This window comes from Maylandia zebra, linkage group LG22 (assembly GCF_041146795.1).
Source record: "Maylandia zebra isolate NMK-2024a linkage group LG22, Mzebra_GT3a, whole genome shotgun sequence".
Lineage (NCBI taxonomy): Eukaryota > Metazoa > Chordata > Actinopteri > Cichliformes > Cichlidae > Maylandia > Maylandia zebra.
In genome coordinates this window covers 18,029,634-18,048,399 of record NC_135187.1, presented here as the reverse complement: position 1 = coordinate 18,048,399, position 18,766 = coordinate 18,029,634, and the positions used below count along the sequence as shown (strand labels likewise).

At 41.3% G+C, this 18,766-nt stretch overlaps 2 protein-coding genes across 10 annotated transcripts; both read right to left on the bottom strand.

Annotated features, from left to right (window-relative positions):
• Positions 1-73: 73 nt before the first annotated feature.
• Positions 74-15,141, bottom strand: LOC112430136 (tyrosyl-DNA phosphodiesterase 2-like). Of its 9 annotated transcripts, XM_076879114.1 has the most exons (9): positions 14,398-14,977; positions 14,100-14,297; positions 6,436-6,516; positions 6,320-6,346; positions 6,101-6,283; positions 5,877-5,968; positions 914-1,032; positions 653-823; positions 74-566 (listed from the first exon to the last, which is right to left on the bottom strand). In XM_076879114.1, exons 4-9 carry the CDS (start codon positions 6,343-6,345, stop codon positions 285-287), a joined length of 873 nt encoding a protein of 290 aa, XP_076735229.1. In that variant the 5' UTR covers position 6,346; positions 6,436-6,516; positions 14,100-14,297; positions 14,398-14,977; the 3' UTR covers positions 74-284. The 9 variants fall into 9 exon arrangements, 7 of the variants coding, with proteins under 7 accessions (XP_076735229.1, XP_076735228.1, XP_076735224.1 ...); XM_076879113.1 differs by having other exon boundaries at positions 6,101-6,366; positions 14,398-14,979; XM_076879109.1 differs by having other exon boundaries at positions 6,101-6,346.
• A 260-nt stretch (positions 15,142-15,401) lies between these two features.
• On the bottom strand, positions 15,402-17,526 carry LOC105940876 (tyrosyl-DNA phosphodiesterase 2). Its single transcript, XM_024798257.2, has 6 exons — positions 17,452-17,526; positions 17,191-17,365; positions 16,980-17,071; positions 16,203-16,321; positions 15,954-16,124; positions 15,402-15,867 (listed from the first exon to the last, which is right to left on the bottom strand). Exons 1-6 carry the CDS (start codon positions 17,501-17,503, stop codon positions 15,586-15,588), a joined length of 891 nt encoding a protein of 296 aa, XP_024654025.1. The 5' UTR covers positions 17,504-17,526; the 3' UTR covers positions 15,402-15,585.
• Between the last annotated feature and the right edge of the window lie 1,240 nt (positions 17,527-18,766).

Here is an 18,766-nt window from a genome sequence, read left to right as displayed (position 1 = left end):
GGAAGATCATGTAACAAGGTTAAAAGCTGAAGAGCTGTCAGACTTCTGTTAATGGACTTTTCATCCATCAATGTAAGGGCATATCAATAAAATTTATTGGTGCTTTTCATATTTTAATTTGTCATTTTAACCACATAAAACACTTAAGCAGACACACATTAGAGTATAAAACCGATTAAAATAAGGTGAGGAACATCTTCCTGCATAGTGTTACAGTGATTTAAAGAGCGGCTGATCTAAAATAAAATGCTTAACTGTCATGTTTTTGGTTGCTTTGTGTAGTTCTATTCAGCTGAGAAGGTGCAGTAGATTCCCCAGTGATCACTAGTATAGCGTCCACAGTCCAGCTTCTCCAGCCCCACCAAGGCCATGTGATCAGGGGCCAGACGTGGGACTCCACGTCTGACGGCCGGGCGGAGGTAGATTCTATCAAAGCGGAAGCGAACAGGGTAGGAAGCTTTCTTGTTGTTGTTGGCAGAGGTGTCCCACGTGTAGCGGCAGTGCTCCTGCTTGCCCAGTCGCTCCCACACATCACAGACAGTTGCAGGCAGGCCCACCTTGGTCACCTGAGACGGGTCCAGAGAAAAGAGTTACTGTGATTACTTGTTATAAGTTTACTGGCTGTATGTGAGTGGAAGGAGCAGCGTCTGACCTCCGCATCCCTCAGGTTTGTGTCTCCCCCAAACACAACGGTGACATCATCAGGTGCATGTTTAAACCTCCACTTCACCACATGCAGCTGATTCATACGCTCTTTAGCATTGGCCTTACAGCTCTCAAAGTGGGATGTCATCAGGCACAGCTTCTGGCCATCGACGATCACCTGATTTTTGCAAAAAAAAATGTTTCTGAGCGTCACGTTCAGCAGAACTTATGCACACAAAGAAAATATCAGAGATGATTTTGCACACACCTGAGCGACAAGCAGGTTCCTCCTCATCTTAGTGGTGCGATAAGGTACTATCTCACTCTCCACAAATGTGACTCGTGACTTTTTCAGCAACATCCCTGTGAAGTAACCTTCCTCAGCACCTGGTCAACACAAGAGGAAGACAAAACAAAAACTATTTTAATACAAGTCTACTGACAGGTAGGTTCTCATTTATACCAGTGATCATGGGCTGGGGATTTGAAAAGGGAATTGCACATTTACATGAGTTAGAGCCATTTCTATCTCATCCGTTCAAGTTATTTGAATGTGTCACAATCAAAATTGTAGGAGAGGAAATTAGTTAGAATGTTTAGGAGTTCAAACCTGCATGAACTGGAAACTGCTGGAACACCAGCATCTCTGTCCATAGTGAACCCGATTGAGAGTGTGCTGACCAAGAAAGAAGCCCCTGCTCCACATGGGCAAGTCAAATTGTTTCTGGTCAAATGTTCGATCTCACGGTGTGAAGGGTTAACTAAGAGGAGTTAACAGAGTTGAGTGTTGAAGGCAAATTGCTAAACACTTACAGAGCACAACACAGAGCAGACAGGCTGCTTGTTCTTGGGTGTATGATAACAGGGTGGTCTAGTCAACAAGAAAGAAAAACTGACTTCATTGTGTCAGTTAAAGCTGACATCAGCATGAAAATAAAACATCCCTGGTAACAACTGTAAGGTAGGGAGGGGTTTCCTCACACAGGAGAAGATCCCGGACTGACAGAATAACTGAAAAATAAGACAAAGCTGAAGAAGAACTGCCCACTGAACTGCTGATAATGTGCGCATTATAACCATGATGTGCTGCAGGATGTGGGAGACGCAGGCAGCGGCCGTGAGAAGGAGGGAGAAGAGAACATAGAGGAACAATGAAGGCTGTTTTTAGTGTGGGCACACATGAAGATTGGGTTACGGAAAACCAGGAAAAACTAAGGCAGACTGACTCAGAGTGGAGGTTAAGAAAGGGTCCTGAGCATCACAACAAAAGGTACACACATCCTAACAGCAAATGCATTAACCCGTTTACTAACAAACAACACACACACACGCGTGTAATGCAGACCAGCTTATACTCATAAACATGCCATATCTCCCATTACTGTTAAAATTGGAAAACTTAACAGACACTTACTGCTGACCGAGACCTTGCAGGACAACAGGTTGATTTTTTAATAGACCGGTGCCTCCAATTAGTGATCAGTCAACAAATTTAGTTATAATATGTTAAAATTATAAGATGCTTTCTAATGATTAAACAACACGTGAGATTAATTAAATAAAGGAAATGATCTTTTATAATAGTCTTTTAAAAATAATCTTTTAAACTTGCATTTCTATTGTTGTCATGCTGTCCTGTCAACTTGGTGGGTTTAGGTTTGACATGTAAACTAGATGACTGCCATTATTTCAGGGAAAGGGGATTTATCTTCCATCGTGCAGATGATTAAATGAGTGCAGTGACTCCAACAGACTGTTGATTTTCCTGTTTCTGACAAACATGTGAAATTTGTACCATGACACACACACACACATCTGATTACATAGAAACAAACGCGCTGCATGTAACAGCACATGGGTCAGAGGGAACTGATGAGCAGTTTGAGAAAAAATAGTACAGAGGTACAGGAAACTGAGTATTTAACAAAAGATAAGTATGTAATTCTCACTGACAAAACTGTTTTCATAGAATACACGACAGCATTTATAACATTTCAAGGGCCAAGGGTTCCTTCGACTGCTTTGCATCTATCACGCAATGAGGAAATAGATAATAGACAAATACTGCCTGGCTTTGTTTTATAGAAATGCAAACGATGAAGGACTTTGAACCATATAAGTTGTAATCTGGCATTAACAGAGCATTCTTTAATCCTCTTCAACCCATTGGCCCATAAAGCGCCTGATATCTCTACTTCCATGTCCTTAATGAGGAGTGTATCAACTCTTTTATTGTCATACATTGCAATTAATGTTAAACAGAAGCTTTATCAAAAAATACATATCTCTTAAAAATGCCGTTTAAGCATACCTTTCTCTGGATTCTCACCACCTACCCGCTCTTCTTAGTCTGAGTCTCCACCCTTCTGTTTATTTTCAGTTGCTCTTGGAGTGTTAAATTTTTGTGCAAACATAGCAGTAATAATACAAAGGAAAAGCTATCAGATTACACATGGAAATATGAAACAGCATTGGTTGTTCAACTGCAAAAAGACAGCTTTAAAACTTTAGTTAAATTAATTTGTTCATTTATGAGAGAGTGTTGTTGAGATAAGGAAGCCATTTGGTGTGAGACATGTTTATCAAACTGTATTATTAAATCCATTAAAATATCCATTAGCAGCAATATTGTTTGGGATGAAGGTACAACATTCATCACCAAACATCACACACACCCTGCTTTCGTGCCGTTCTTTTTTTCCCTGTCATGCGACTTCTTCTTACATCCATTTGATTTCATGTGGCTTTAGGTCCACAGTGGAATCAGCAACCCTTTACTGAACATAATAAATGTAATTTATCCATCTGTCTTTATCGTCGGTGTCTAACAAATGTTCTAAGAAAGGTTGCCATGGTGTGAATTTGGTTGTGTGCTTTATCCTTATCAGTGACCTGTCCAGGGCCACCTATGACGTGGCACGTAAACACTTTAGAGTCAGCCTCAAAGATGTCCTTGGAACTGTACTATGAGGGGATAGTGCCTGTGACTGAACCGGTGGATAAATGAATACAACAAACCATGATCTAACTTTGAGACCAATGCCCTTCATAGTCTGAGGTAAAACCAGAAGCTGCCATGTGTTTCCGCACAGCCAACGTACATCAAATACTTTTGATCTGGATTTTGCAGCAGAGCGACAGATCAGCATTTTTCTATCTATGCAGTGCTTTGTGATTTTTACTGTTGTAAGGTAATCGGTTTGACATAACAGCATCAATAACACTGTGATAACAGTTTAAAACATCCCAGTGCTATTTACAATTAGCAATTATTGTGCCTACATCACTGGTGCCACTGGGGAAAACAAAGCGGTCGGTCACATTTAGCTCCGAAAGAAAAAGTTCATCCTTTGGGTGCTCAAAGCATGTTTGAGGCCCAGTGAAACCCCTTAATGAAGTGGAATGACCACAAAAGTCTAGTTTAGGGTTTCAGATGATGTTCAGAATTCAGTAAATATGACAAAGGAATGTACAGCTGTTGTTATATTTACTAGCATAATGAGGATCTAATGCACAGCTTTCTTACGTGTCAGGAAGCAGTCTAGCTGCCATACAGAATGAGTACGAGTAATTTGTTAGTCGAGTATCTGTGAAATTTGCATACTTTAATTACTGTATTTACTTTTAATAAAATCAGGACTAGAGAAGAGTTTGAAACACAGCAATTCATATACAGCTTTCCTGTGTTTGTGACGTTTGGCGAGTCATGTGGATGTATCAGTAAAATTATTAGAGAAGTCTCATCAATAACCACCACAACTGAAAAACATACTGAACCTTTCAGGCAAAACCAGCCTGATTGTCTATTCAGGTGTTATCTACGTTTCATTGCTGATCCCTCCCAGGTGACTCAGAGTCTCACTCTGCACGTCACTGAGTTGAAGCTTGGCACGCTCACGTTGGAGGAGGGCGCTCTTTCACCCCTCACTCTTGTTCCAACGAGATGAAGTTAGTGTGTTTTCATGTTAATGCTGTGGTCTAGTTCCATATTCTGTTTAGTGATATGATAATGAGCCTAATGCTAAGATGTTCTGTGACCACTGCACATCCTGCTTTATTTTCACTGGTGTCTGGGTTGTGTGACGCCGAATCATCCACAAAGACCTTCAGAATAAAGTCACATCTGTTTCTACTTCACTGAGGGACTAGGCAGGGTTGATGTTTGTCCCCTGTGCGCTTTGCTTTAGCTATGTAAAGCACTTTGAATCACCTTGTTGTTGAATTGTGCTATATAAATAAACTTGCCTTGCCTATGGAGCCTCTGGCCATTACAGTTAGGAACAACTCTGACATTGTAGGTATATCCAGTGGTCCAGTCGAGTCCATCATCACTTTACTTGCAGATGATGTGGCCCTGACACTGTCAGATGCCAGGCTCTCTTTGCCTCCCCTGCTTGCCTCATCAATAAATTTGGGCAACTTTCTGGCTACTATTTAAATTGAACTTTCAGGACCTGGTTGATAGTATTAAAGCTAAGATAGATAATTGGACACTTCTCCCACTTTCTTTACTTAGATGTTTTAATATAATTAAAATAGTTGTTCTTCCTAAATGTATTCATCTCTTCCAAAACATTCCCATCTTTCTTACTTTTTTTTTTTTTTATCAAACTATTGACTCTATCATTGTCTTTCTTATGAGCAAATAAATCCCATAGAGTTGTGAAGGCACACTTGCAGAAACCCACCTCTGAGGGTGGATTAGGCCTCCCAGATTTCAGGCACTATTTATGGGTTTACAACGCCAGAACGTGGGTTTTCTGGAATAATGTTTTAGCTGTTCCTGCTGTTCAGATGGTCAGAATGAGTTCTTCACACTATTAAGGACCTCTACATCGACATTTGTTTTGCTTCATTTGCTCAGCTGCAATCAAAATGTATGCTTCCCTCTGCTCATTTATTTCGATACTTACAAATCAGGTATTTTGTTAAACACTCTTTCTCCCATCTGGACCAGCCCCCTGCTCATAGTGAGTTCTGTGATAATTTGATTACAAAATCCTGCTTCCAAAAATCTGATCAGCCAATCTGGTAGTGTTGGTACAACAGTCAGGTTTTATAAAAACAGTGAAGGAAGAATACAGATGTTACTAATATTAACTAAAGTCCCTAACAGCTCTCCTCATGTGTGACACTACGTGAAACCAAAGCAGTTCAACTACCTTCAGTCATTAATCACCATTTGATCATTCATACATGGACTTTTCCTACCTGTATCTGACATACTGTACCTTCAATCATCAGGTAACTGACAAACCGTTTCTTCAAGAAGTGGACATAAGGGTCAATGAGCTCCTGCAGGAACACCACATCAGGTTTGTATCTGCATTTACAAAAAATTACTTTAATCATATTAACTGTCACATATATGCAGCTTTTAGGAAAATGTTGCATCTCCAGCAACAATTTCTCCCAAACGATGCCTTAAAGTGTGAAAAATGTAACACGTGCTTACAAGTTTAAATATTTAACCAGGCCTCTGGCACGCTCTGGAAGGTTTTCCACATCAAGCCCGTCCACATTCCAGGTGATCAGGGACAGTTTAAAATCCTCTTTTTCTGAGGGTTCCTGTGTGACAGCAGGACTGTTGGCTGGACTGTCACCATGACTGTCACCATGACTGGCAGCAGGACTGGCACCATGACTGTCACCATGACTGGCAGCAGGACTGGCAGCAGGACTGTCATCAGCCAATTCCATCCTGCAAATTTTTCATAGAAGCTGTCAATGAAAAATACAAGAGTCATAAACAAACTTCACCACATGTAGGAGAACAGACAGCAGACTTACCAGTCATCAGGAGTAGTATCTTCACCACTGTGTTTCAGAGTCGCTCTCCATGTCTGCTTCAACAAGTTAGCTCAAGGATCTCTAAAAGAAAGGTCACAACAGGTTAAGCTTTCTATTCATTTATTATAACTTTAAAAAAAATAGCTTCGCTGCAAATACACCCAGGCAGTTTCTCAGTATGTTTATTTGTGTCTTTGTGTGTATGGTTGCAACACAAATGTGGTTGAAAGTATGTTGACATGTTCTAGCTCCACCCATTCTATCAATTTTGCATAACCTTTAATAAACATACAGAAAATAATATAAAAATAATTACTAAACTATTTGAAATCTCTATCCATATTTACAAACCCCCTAATGCCTAATTCCTATTCTGTACGTGTGGATTTTAAGGCAGGCAGACTAAACCTACACTTGAATCATGTTGTTTCATTAATTCTTTAGTTCTTCTTCTTCTTTAACCCTCTTCATATTTGAAACGATTTAAATAACAATAATAACTAAAAGAAATTAAATTCTTCAGCGTAGTATCATACCTCTGTGCAAATCACAAGTCGACAGTTTCTCCACTATGCCACGGATCAGCTCGAAAGTTTCGAGTTTACCTGGATGTATCCTGTTTGCTCGGTCAGCTGATTCAGGAAACACACCCACGTAAATTAGTGATACTCACAGTTCAGTTAGGAGCAAACCGCCTGACTAAACAGCACACTGGCCGACAGAGACAACCATTCAGTGAAAATGACAAATCTACGGATGCAACATCTGTGTAACTGCTCCTGAAGGTTTTTCATGTTCGAAGTAGAATAAAGGGCCATGCTCCAACTGATGTTCAGCCAGTATTTTAATCTTCTTTTCACCAGCAAACACCGTGAAAAACTATGGTGAAATGATCAATGAAAAACACGGATATTACATCAGCAGAACAAAAATTACAACTCAAATAAAACATACACACAAAGTAAATGCACCAACATACCGTGTGTGCCTTTCTACTGAACATTCATGAGCAATTGTAGTCCATATCGTCTATATTTCCACCCTTTGCACAGGCTAGCATTCTCTTTCTGGCTCGAGCCTTCAGTCTCTGGTGACACGTGCACTTAATTGAGCCTCACCCCAAAGCATGCACACCACAAAGCGCCACACTCAGGCCCACCAGTAGGTGGCGACAACACAACATGAGTCCAGATTAAACACCAAATTTTGAACATTGCAATCACATAATAATTACATTTCAATGCGACAGCTACACTGCCACCAAAATTACAAAGGATTTCTATTTACAAGTGTTAAACAAAATTAAATCCTGTAATTTTTAATAAATTGACAATCAAACATCAACTTATGTTACAAAAAAAACACTTCTTAAATAAACTTATAGATCACATATTATGTTTGTGTTCTTAACCCTTGTACTACTTCACTGTAGTTTAGACCCTTTAACTAGTACCACTAGTTTCTGAACTGGTCTCTCAAGAAAAGAGACTTGTTTCAAACGTTCACCTTTCTTTCCCAGATCCTTTTGCCCTATTTGGATCTTAACCGTCCGCACTAAACCATCATCATCTTCATTGGCTTCAACCACCCTTGCCAATTTCCACTCATTTCTTGGAATATTGTCCTCCTTTAAAATCACTACATCTCCAACCTGTACATTTTGTTTAGGAGTATGCCATCGTTGTCTTAAACTAATGCTGGTTAGGTATTCCTTGCGCCACCTGCTCCAGAACAACTCTGTTAAATATTGCACCCTCCGCCACCTCTTCCTGGCGTACAAATCTTCTCTTACAAATCTACCAGGAGGCGGAAGTGGCACAGACTCTTTCATTGTGAGCAAATGATTAGGCGTCAAAGGCTCAGCACTGTTGGGGTCATTGATTGTATCAGTAGTGAGTGGACGATGGTTCAAAATTGACATGGCCTCATAGAAGAAAGTTCTCAATGAGGTGTCATCCAACCTCCCTGTGGCTTGGGCTAGGACAGAACTCATGACATTCCTAACAGTGCGGATCTGTCGTTCCCAAATGCCTCCTCTGTGACTAGCTTCAGGAACATTCATTTGAAAGTCACACTGGTTTTTAGCTAGATAAGTAGAAATCATCTCCTTGTCTAATTCCAACAGACCCTTCTTGAACTCGTTCTTAGCTCCGACAAAATTTGTCCCTTGGTCAGATTGAATCTGTCTGACTGTGCCTCTGATTGCTATGAAGCATCTTAAAGCGTTTATAAATGCGTCAGTGGAGAGATCCTCCAACATCTCAATGTGCGCGGCTCTCGAGCTTAAACACGTAAACAAAAGGCCATACCTCTTCCATTCCTTTCGACCTTGTTTCGTATAGAAGGGGCCGAAAACATCAACTCCAGTGTAGGTGAATGGGGGCGAAGGATCCACTCTGTCAAATGGCAAGTCAGCCATGCGTTGTTCTTCAGCTGGCCCACGCACTTTTCTACAATTGACACACCCTTTAATGTATTTGGCCACTACCTTACTGCCACCTATGATCCAATAGCCACTTTCCCTGAGTTTGTTCAGAGTTTGGCCTCGGCCTTGGTGTTGCGTTTTCTTGTGACAGTGGTCAAGAACGAGTTGTGTGACAATGCCTTCCTTTGGAAGGATTACTGGATGATTCAATGCAAATGATGCTGAGGATTTTCTCAACCTTCCTCCAACCCTAAGCAGGTTGTCTACCAAAATAGGATCAAGTTGATACATTTTATGAGTTTTTGGTAGTCCAGCTGAGTTTTGACTGAACCATTTGAGCTCTTCTTTAAAGGCTTCCCTCTGTGCTGCCTGGAGGAGTACAAAGGCAGCCATTTGTCTTTCTTTTACACTAATGGGTCCTGAGTTATCTCTCCTTGCAAGTCTTTTAATTCTTGCCACAACGTTAAGAGCTGTATCCCAATTGGAAAATCTTGAGAACCTCTCAAGAAAGCTGTTTTCTTCAAGGGCATTTGTTTTCAGGACCTTTACTTCTGGGTCCCCAACAAGAAGATCAGGGGAATGTTGGTTTGTGACAATTTCCCTTTCCCATAGGAATTTAGGTCCAGTGAGCCAATTTGAGCTTAGCAGATCTGCCACCTTGAGGCCCCTAGACGCGTGATCAGCTGGATTTTGATCAGATTCAATGTAAAACCATTGCTTCGGATCAGTAGAGTCTCTTATTTTCTGAACTCGATTTGCCACAAAGACATGAAAGCGACGAGCATCATTTTTTATGTATCCAAGCGTCACTTTAGAATCTGTCCAGAAAAACTCCTCGTCAATTTTCCGCTCGAGCTCTGACCTGAGGAAGTTACTTACAGCTGCAGAAACTGCAGCTGCAGTGAGCTCAAGGCGTGGGATAGTGATTATTCTTGTGGGTGCCACTCTGGCTTTACCCATGACCAGTGCACAATGCACGTTCTTATCAGCAACAATCCTGATGTATGAACATTGTCCATAGCCACTGCTGCTTGCATCCGAAAAATGATGCAGCTCAATTTTTTTGACCTTGCCGAAGTTCTCAGGAACAAGGCATCTTGGTATTTCAATCCTTTTTAGATTCTCCAAGTCACCGAGCCATGCTTTCCATTTGGTCTCTAGTGCCGGAGGAATAGGATCATCCCATCCCACTCCGCGTTTGCACATTTCCTGGAGTACTTGTTTTCCTGTCAAAATGTAGGGTGAGAGAAAACCTAACGGGTCATACACACTAGCAACTGTTGCTAGAATTCCTCGGCGTGTGGCTGGCCTTTCTTTGAGGGCTACACTGAATGAGAACACGTCAGCCTCTATGTTCCACTTTACTCCCAGCACACTTTGCATTTGAATTACAGAGTAGTTCAGGTTTACATCTTTGGTCTTGCTGGCTCGTTCTGTTTCTGGGATAATGCTCATGACCTCCTTGTTGTTGCATGCAAATTTGTGCAAGCGCAGTTTCCCTTTTGCACAGACCTCTTGTGCTTCACAGACCAGCTGCTTGGCTTCCCTGACTGAATCAATGCTGATTAGCCCGTCATCCACATAAAAGTTTTTGTGAATGAATCTGGCTGCCAGTGGGTAGTCCTTTTTTTGTTCCCTGGCGAGATACTTCATGCCATAGTTAGCACATCCCGGTGATGATGCCGCTCCAAAAATGTGCACTCGCATGCGATACTCCTTAGGCTCAGTATCTGTATTCCCGTCCTTCCACCACAGAAACCTTAAGAAGTCTCGATCCTCTGGGTTGACATGAAAGCGATGAAACATTTTTTCCACATCACACATAATTGCTATTTGATGCTCTCGAAATCTGCACAAAACCCCTGCCAGAGCATTAATCAAGTCTGGGCCTGTGAGTAGGTGGTCATTTAAAGAGATGCCTTCGTGTTTAGCAGAGCAGTCGAAAACAACTCGAATTTTCTCTGGCTTCCTGGGATGATACACGCCATGGTGCGGAATGTACCATGTGTTACTACCTGATGTGCCATCTGCTTCCTCTGCATCACCATCTTTAAAGACACTATTCATGAACTTGATGTAGTCTTCTTTGTACTTTGGGTTCTTATCCATTTTTCCTTTTAAACGTTTCAAGCGAAACATTGCAAGCTGCTTGTTATTTGGAAGCTGTGGGCGTTCTCTAAAAGGCAGAGGCATTTCTAAATGGCCTTCCTCATTGTAGTGAATGTTCTCATTCAGCATCTCTAGAAACTGAATGTCCTCTTGAGATACACTCCCTTCTTTATGGTTTGTGTCCAGAAAGTCAATTTCAAGTGCTTTAATCACAGAAGCAGGTGTGACAGATGGCAGCTCCTTTACTGTGACACGATGACAGATCCCTGCTGCTTCCATCGAACTTTTCCATGGCTTAATGGCTCCCACGATACTCCACCCTAAGTCTGTCTTTATTGCATAGGGATCATAATCATTTCCTGGTATGACTTCCCTTGGCTTTAGTGCTCTTGCACAGTCGTAACCGATGAGAAGAGCTATAGGACAGTCCAAGAGATCTGGCATTTCATTTGCAATGCTAAGTAGATGGGGCCACTTCTTTGCTGTCTCTCGAGTTGGAATAGTGTGTTTCTCCAATGGAATGTACTCTTGAGTGTAGGTTGGTGGCAAGTCAATGTACTTTTCTGAGTTGTACCCTCTTACCCTCAGTCCATCCACTCTTTGACTAGGTACAATCGAACACCTGTCAGTCATTGTTGTCAGCTTTAGCTTCACTGGTTCCCTGCTTGCCTGTATCTTTTCACAAATATCTTGGTCAATAAATGTGTTGCTGCTTTGGGTGTCTAGCAGAGCATAAACCAATGTCTCTTGATTCTTCGCTGATGAAGAAAGCCACACTGGAACGATCATTGAAGTGCAATCATTGTTGCCCACTCTCACACTGCACGATACGGTGGCTGCATTCTCCTCTTCTGATGGTGGTTCAGGTTCATTTCCCAGTGGAGGATCTTCATGGAGAGGAGAAGGGTGGCTTCGTCTGCAGACATTACATGTTGCTCTCTGTCGACAGTTTTTGGAAATGTGGCCGACTCGCAGACAAGCAAAGCACATATTGTTGTCCCTAATAAACTGTTTCTTTTCTTCAAGCGGCATTGCTGTAAACTTTGCACATTTATAGATAAAATGATTTTGCTTGCAGCAGATACATTCAAGTTGCCGTTTGTTCTGAGTTGAGGAAGGGTTGGGTTTTGATTTTCTTTGGCTCTGAACTGGAGTTGTGTTCTTCACATCTTTAGACCCATTTGCTGATGTCACCAGGACACTGGCCTTCAGACGTTTTTGTTCTTTCTCAGGTTTTTCAAATGTGTTTTTTAAGGCAAACAGAGAAGAAACAGGATTACATGCTATACGCGCCTCTTCAGCCACAAAGTCTGCAAATTCTGCAAACCCTGGATATGCCTTTTCTTCATCCAGTAATTTTGTGACATAACGATTCCAGCGGGTTGTGGCCCAGTCAGGAAGTTTCAGCAATATTTTTTGATTTTCTTCACAATCATCTAAAACCTTGAGGCCTTGGACGTGAGGCATAGCATTCTTACAAGAAATGAGGAAATCACTAAACTCTCTCAACTTAAGTGACTCCTTTGGACCAATCTTTGGCCAACTGCTTAGTTTTCCCCTAAAGGCTCTTTGAACTACAAATGGGTGTCCATAGCGTTTGTTCAGAGCATCCCAAGCTTGTTTGTAAGCTTCCTCGTCACTTCGATAAAATGTCCCTTCTAAAACACAGAGAGCTTCTCCACCAATGTACTTCTTCAAGTAGAACAGCTTATGGGCTGAATCTGTGCAGCTAGTCTCGATAAGCGCCTTAAAGCAAGTGCTCCACTCAACAAATTTAAGTGGGTCTCCTGTAAATGTAAACGGCTCTGGCACTGGGAGTCTAGACATTACTAAGGACTCTTTTAATGCCTGCACCAGAGAGAGCTCACTTTCTTTTGGCACCACTTGAGTATCATAGTGAGGGGCGTGAACACTTTGTGAGGTCAGGATGAATTTACCTTCAGAGTGAGGAGGTGCAGTGCTCTGAGGAACTTGGGTGCATGGGGGACTGCTAAGTGGTTTAGGAAGCTGGCTGAAAGACAAAGTACTCCTTACTTCACAATTTCTTATTTCAGCATTCATTTTTGATTCCTCTTCAGCATATACATTGTATTCTGCCTGAATGACCTCAAGATCTCTTTGATTTTCCAACATTTTCAATTGCTCTTGTTGAGCTAATATCTCCTTTCTCCGGGCAGATATTTCCATTTCTCTGTTTATTTCAGCTTGCTTTGATGCCAGTCGTGCTGCTGCCTCTGCTTTCCTTGCAGATACATGACTTCCTTGCTGACTATGGCTGTGCTGGCTATTTCTTCCAGCTCTAGACACAGTTGAGCCATAAATTGATTCTGCACCTTCTCTTTGGAGTAACTGAAGGAGTGATTCTTTTACAGCTCCTGCATCAAACTCTTTGTCAACATCTGCGTAACGCCTTTTCAGAAGTATCATCATCTCAGCAGAAACTGAAGTACAGCTATCCATCTTTCTTCTCATATCTTGAGATGGTGTAGTCAGTGCACGTAAAGCTACATAATCTTGCTGTAGGTCTAACTCACATTTTTCTACTGACTTGATCATTTCAGCTAATTCTGCTTTAGAACATTCTTCTTTAAGTTTGGACCTAGTGAGCTGAATTTCTGCCTTAAAGTTTAAATATGTTGACATAAACTTTCTTTCTTTGCTTGTTATCTCTGTTTAAACTCACGCATTTTTTCTGTTAGTTGCCTTTGACGGTCTGTCCGTCTCACCTCTGCGTCAGGTTTAGATGATGGCTGAGGCAGCCCTATTTTGTGTATTTCAAGGTCTCCATAAATTTCTCCTATGCGTGCTTCAACTTCTTCTCTTTCTGCATCTTCAAGTTCAGTTTCTAATTTCTTTTCTAACTGTGCCTTTTCATCTTCTAAGGCTATAAGTATTTGCTCAAGGATATGAGTTTCTTGTGTACTCTGCTCCATTACAATGTTTTGAACCAACAACTTAGAACAATAAAAGGAAACTTACCCAGAGTACACTACCTTAAATATCAAACAGCACAGTAATAAACTTTCAATAAATGAACAAATGTACAATATCTACACCATACAATTTTCTTTTTGGCCTTTTCTTAGATCTCTTTATGCAGTTCAAACGTTTCGCTGATGTAAGAACTCACAGTCTACTCTTCCACATGGGCTGCCGTCTTGGAAGAATGGCGTGCAGGGCTCTGGCTGCTCGCTCCATAACAGGCCACGTTTTTCACTGTAACTGCTCCTGAAGGTTTTTCATGTTCGAAGTAGAATAAAGGGCCATGCTCCAACTGATGTTCAGCCAGTATTTTAATCTTCTTTTCACCAGCAAACACCGTGAAAAACTATGGTGAAATGATCAATGAAAAACACGGATATTACATCAGCAGAACAAAAATTACAACTCAAATAAAACATACACACAAAGTAAATGCACCAACATACCGTGTGTGCCTTTCTACTGAACATTCATGAGCAATTGTAGTCCATATCGTCTATATTTCCACCCTTTGCACAGGCTAGCATTCTCTTTCTGGCTCGAGCCTTCAGTCTCTGGTGACACGTGCGCTTAATTGAGCCTCACCCCAAAGCATGCACACCACAAAGCGCCACACTCAGGCCCACCAGTAGGTGGCGACAACACAACATGAGTCCAGATTAAACACCAAATTTTGAACATTGCAATCACATAATAATTACATTTCAATGCGACAGCTACAATCTGGAACACGCAGAGGAATGTCAACAAATATAACCAGTTAACCTAAAACACCGGCATTTAAACTGCAGTAAATGACTTGTTGGTCTATAATTTGTGAATTATATGTCAAATGTATCCCTCGTGAATGATATCATCTTGACCAAAAACAACATTATTAAGCGGCCAAAAAGCGCTGGATTGGTAATAACGTAGGTAGAATACCGAGGTCATGAAGATTCTCACATAACGTGCTTTAAAAAAAAAAAAAAAAATTTATGTATGACCTCTTTGTAAATCCTGCTCATGAAAACATAAATGTAAGTAAAGACATTACACATAAACACAAAATTACTTTTTACCACGTCTAAGGTGCACCCCGCGATCTGCCCTATATTGCATGTAGCTGTTAAAACAGCGGATCAACAGCTTCAGGCATAACTGTGTGTGTAGTGGTTAAAACTTGGACTCACCATTACTTCCCATAACACTGCTTCTTGTGTTTGTCAGTGTTTGAACAGTTGCGATTAAACTGTGTACTGCTCTCTAGTGGTCTAATGTTTGTATTACACACAGAGTGACTTCACAGTAGGGTTTCTCATGCTGTGTGTGGTGTTTTTCGGTCCCAACTCCATCCACCGAGGAAGATCATGTAATAAGGTTAAAAGCTGAAGAGCTGTCAGACTTCTGTTTGGACTTTTCATCCATCAATGTAAGTGTACATCAAAACAAAGACATTATAATTCATTGGTACTTTTCATATTTTAATTTGTCATTTTAACCACATAAAACACTTAAGCAGACACACATTAGAGGATAAAACTGATTAAAATAAAGTGAGGAACATCTTCCTGCATAGTGTTACAGTCATTTAAAGAGCGGCTGATCTAAAATAAAATGCTTAACTGTCATGTTTTTGGTTGTTTTGTGTAGTTCTATTCAGCTGAGAAGGTGCAGTAGATTCCCCAGTGATCACTAGAGTAGCGGCCACAGTCCAGCTTCTCCAGCCCCACCAAGGCCATGTGATCAGGGGCCAGACGTGGGATTCCACGTCTGATGGCCGGGCGGAAGTAGATTCTATCAAAGCGGCAGCGAGCGACAAAGGGAAAAGTTTTGTTGTTGTTGGCAGAGGTGTCCCACGTGTAGCGGCAGTGCTCCTGTTTGCCCAGTCGCTCCCACACATCACAGACAGTTGCAGGCAGGCCCACCTTGGTCACCTGAGACGGGTCCAGAGAAAAGAATTACTGTGATTACTTGTTATAAGTTTACTGGCTGTATCTGAGTGGAAGGAGCAGCGTCTGACCTCCGCATCCCTCAGGTTTGTGTCTCCCCCAAACACAACGGTGACATCATCAGGTGCATGTTTAAACCTCCACTTCACCACATGCAGCTGATTCAGATGCTCTGCAGTATTTTCCTTACAGCTCTCAAAGTGGGATGTCATCAGGCACAGCTTCTGACCGTTGACGATCACCTGAGCTTTGGAAACGAAAATGTTCCTGAGCATCACTTATGGAGACGAAAAAAATATCAGAGATGATTTTGCACACACCTGAGCGACCAGCAGGTTCCTCCTCATCTTAGTGGTGGGATAAGCTACCATCTCGCTCTCCACAAGTTTGACTCGTGACTTTTTCAGCAACATCCCTGTGAAGCAACCGTTCCGACCACCTGATCAACACAAAAGGAAGAGAAAGATGGAGACTTTTAAGCTTTGGTTCCCCTTCAAATCAAATCTTTAGTCAATGATTTGTTTATTCTTTGAGTATTAGTTCCTAGCTCTTCTTCCATGTTTCTAGTTCTGTTCCCTGGTTGATCTTATCTGTGTCTCAGTGTTTGTGTTACTTCCTGGATTTTTTGTCTTGTGTGTGTTGTTCAGTCTGTCTCGTTAGTCAGATTTTGTTCACCCTTGTTCCCTGGTGTGTCCTATCTCCTTGATTACCTCATGTGCACTTAAGCCCTTAGAGTTTGTTCAAGTTTTACTCTGCCTTATCTTTTGTAAAGGTTGCCTTTTGCCAGCTAATAAAGCTCTGCTTTGAGTTTAGTTTGTCTGGCAAGTCCTTAATTTGGGTGCACGAACCGTTTGCCACACAGCTGTCCCACAACAGTAATAAGCATGTAGTCTCAGTACAAAGTTTTATAGTCAGGTTTTATAAAAACAGTGAAGGAAGAACACAGATGTTACTAATATTGACTAAAGTCCTTAACAGCTCTCTTCATGTGTTACATGAAGTCAAAGCAAAGCAGCTCAGCTGCATTCAGCCATTAATCACCATTTGATCATTCATACCTGTGCCTTTCCTACCTGTATCTATCTGACATACTGTACCTTCAATCATCAGGTAGTTGACGAGCTGTTCCTTCAAGAACTGGACATAAGGGGGAACGAGCTCCTGCAGGAACACCACATCAGGGTTGTGTCTGTATTTACAGAGATTTACTTTAATAATATTAAATGTCACATATGTGCAGCTTTTAGGAAAATGTTGCATTTTCTCCAAACAATGCCTAAAAGTGTGAAAAGTGTAACAGGTACTTACAAGTTTAAATATTTAACCAGGCCTCTGGAACGCTCTGGACGTTTTTCCAAATCAAACCCGTCCACATTCCAGGTGATCAGGGACAGTTTAAAATCCTCTTCTTCTGAGGGTTTCTGTGTAGCAGCAGGACTGGCAGCAGGACTTCCATCTGGACTGTCTACAGCCAAATCCATCCTGGAAGTTTTTCACAGAGTCAGTCAGCTAAAATACAAAAAGTCATATGTAAACTTAACCATACATAGAAGAGCTGACAGCAGACTCAGTCATCTGGAGTAGTATCATCACCACTGTGTGTTTTAGAGTCACTCTCCATGTCTGCTTCAACAAGTTAGTTCTCTCTCTGAAATAAAGGTGACAGGAAGATTATGCACTGTTTAAGTCATAAAACACACACACACACACACACACACACACACACACACACACACACACACAGGTTTGGTTTCCAATATACCCAGGCAGTTTCCCAGTATGTGTATATAACTTTTTTCGTGTCCTTGGTAAAGTATGTTTACATGTTCTAGCTCCACCCATTCTATCAAGGTTTAATATTTTTTATACCAACCTTAAATAAACATACGTACAGAGAAAGGCCAGTGAGCAGACAAAGCAATGAAAGCAACAACAGAGGTTCAGAAAGTATCACGATATGTAAATGTAAGTGTAACCCGTTCATGTGTTACGCCTGTTGTTCTGCGTTGTGTTCTGCAACACAGAAATTTGTGTTCGATCTGTGTGTGTCATGCGACTGCCAGTACACCTCTCCTCCGGCCATGCTGAAAGGAGCTGTGCCTGCAGCTTCATTAATACTACATTAATATAACGAATCAAATACAACAAATTGTTTTAAAACATTAACTTAAGCTCTCAAAAACAAAAAGCACAAAATAAATAATATGTCACTGAAAAAACATCAAAACAACTTATAAGAACAATAAATGAAAGACTGCATCTCCAAAACATAAGAACATCTCCATACCTGCAACACAGAAATATGTGTTCGATCTGTGTGTGTCACGCGACTGCCAGTACACCTCGCTTGACGAGCAGAGTGAAGCTGACCCCCCACCCACTTGAAACGTAAAGGCAAATAGGCGGAGCGGTTAGTGCTACGTTTGTGCAGATTTGTGCAGGTAAAATTAGCGTTTGTGCTGCTTCTGTTTTAAAGATATTAATGAAAATGTAAAGGTCAACCAGCCCCCCCACATTACCCAAATCCAACAAAAGTGGTATCAAACGTTTGTGCTACGTTTGTGCTGGTTTGTGCTGCAGAAATTTTTGTTTGTGCCGTTATTATTTTAAAGATATTAACAAAAATTTCTAGAGGTCAACCAGCCCCCCCATATTAATGGAATCAAACAAAATGGATGTCAAACGTTTGTGCTGGTTTGTGCTGCAAAAATGTTTGTTTGTGCTGCTAACATTTTAAAATGTTTAATAAAATAACGTCTTGATGCGTGCTTAATCATCCAGGTAAGTAAATCCCAAAAGGTTGATTCTGTTCATCTGGACATTTTCAGTTGGAGAAACGTTTCGTCACTCATCCAAGTGACTTCTTCAGTCTCAGCTGACTGTA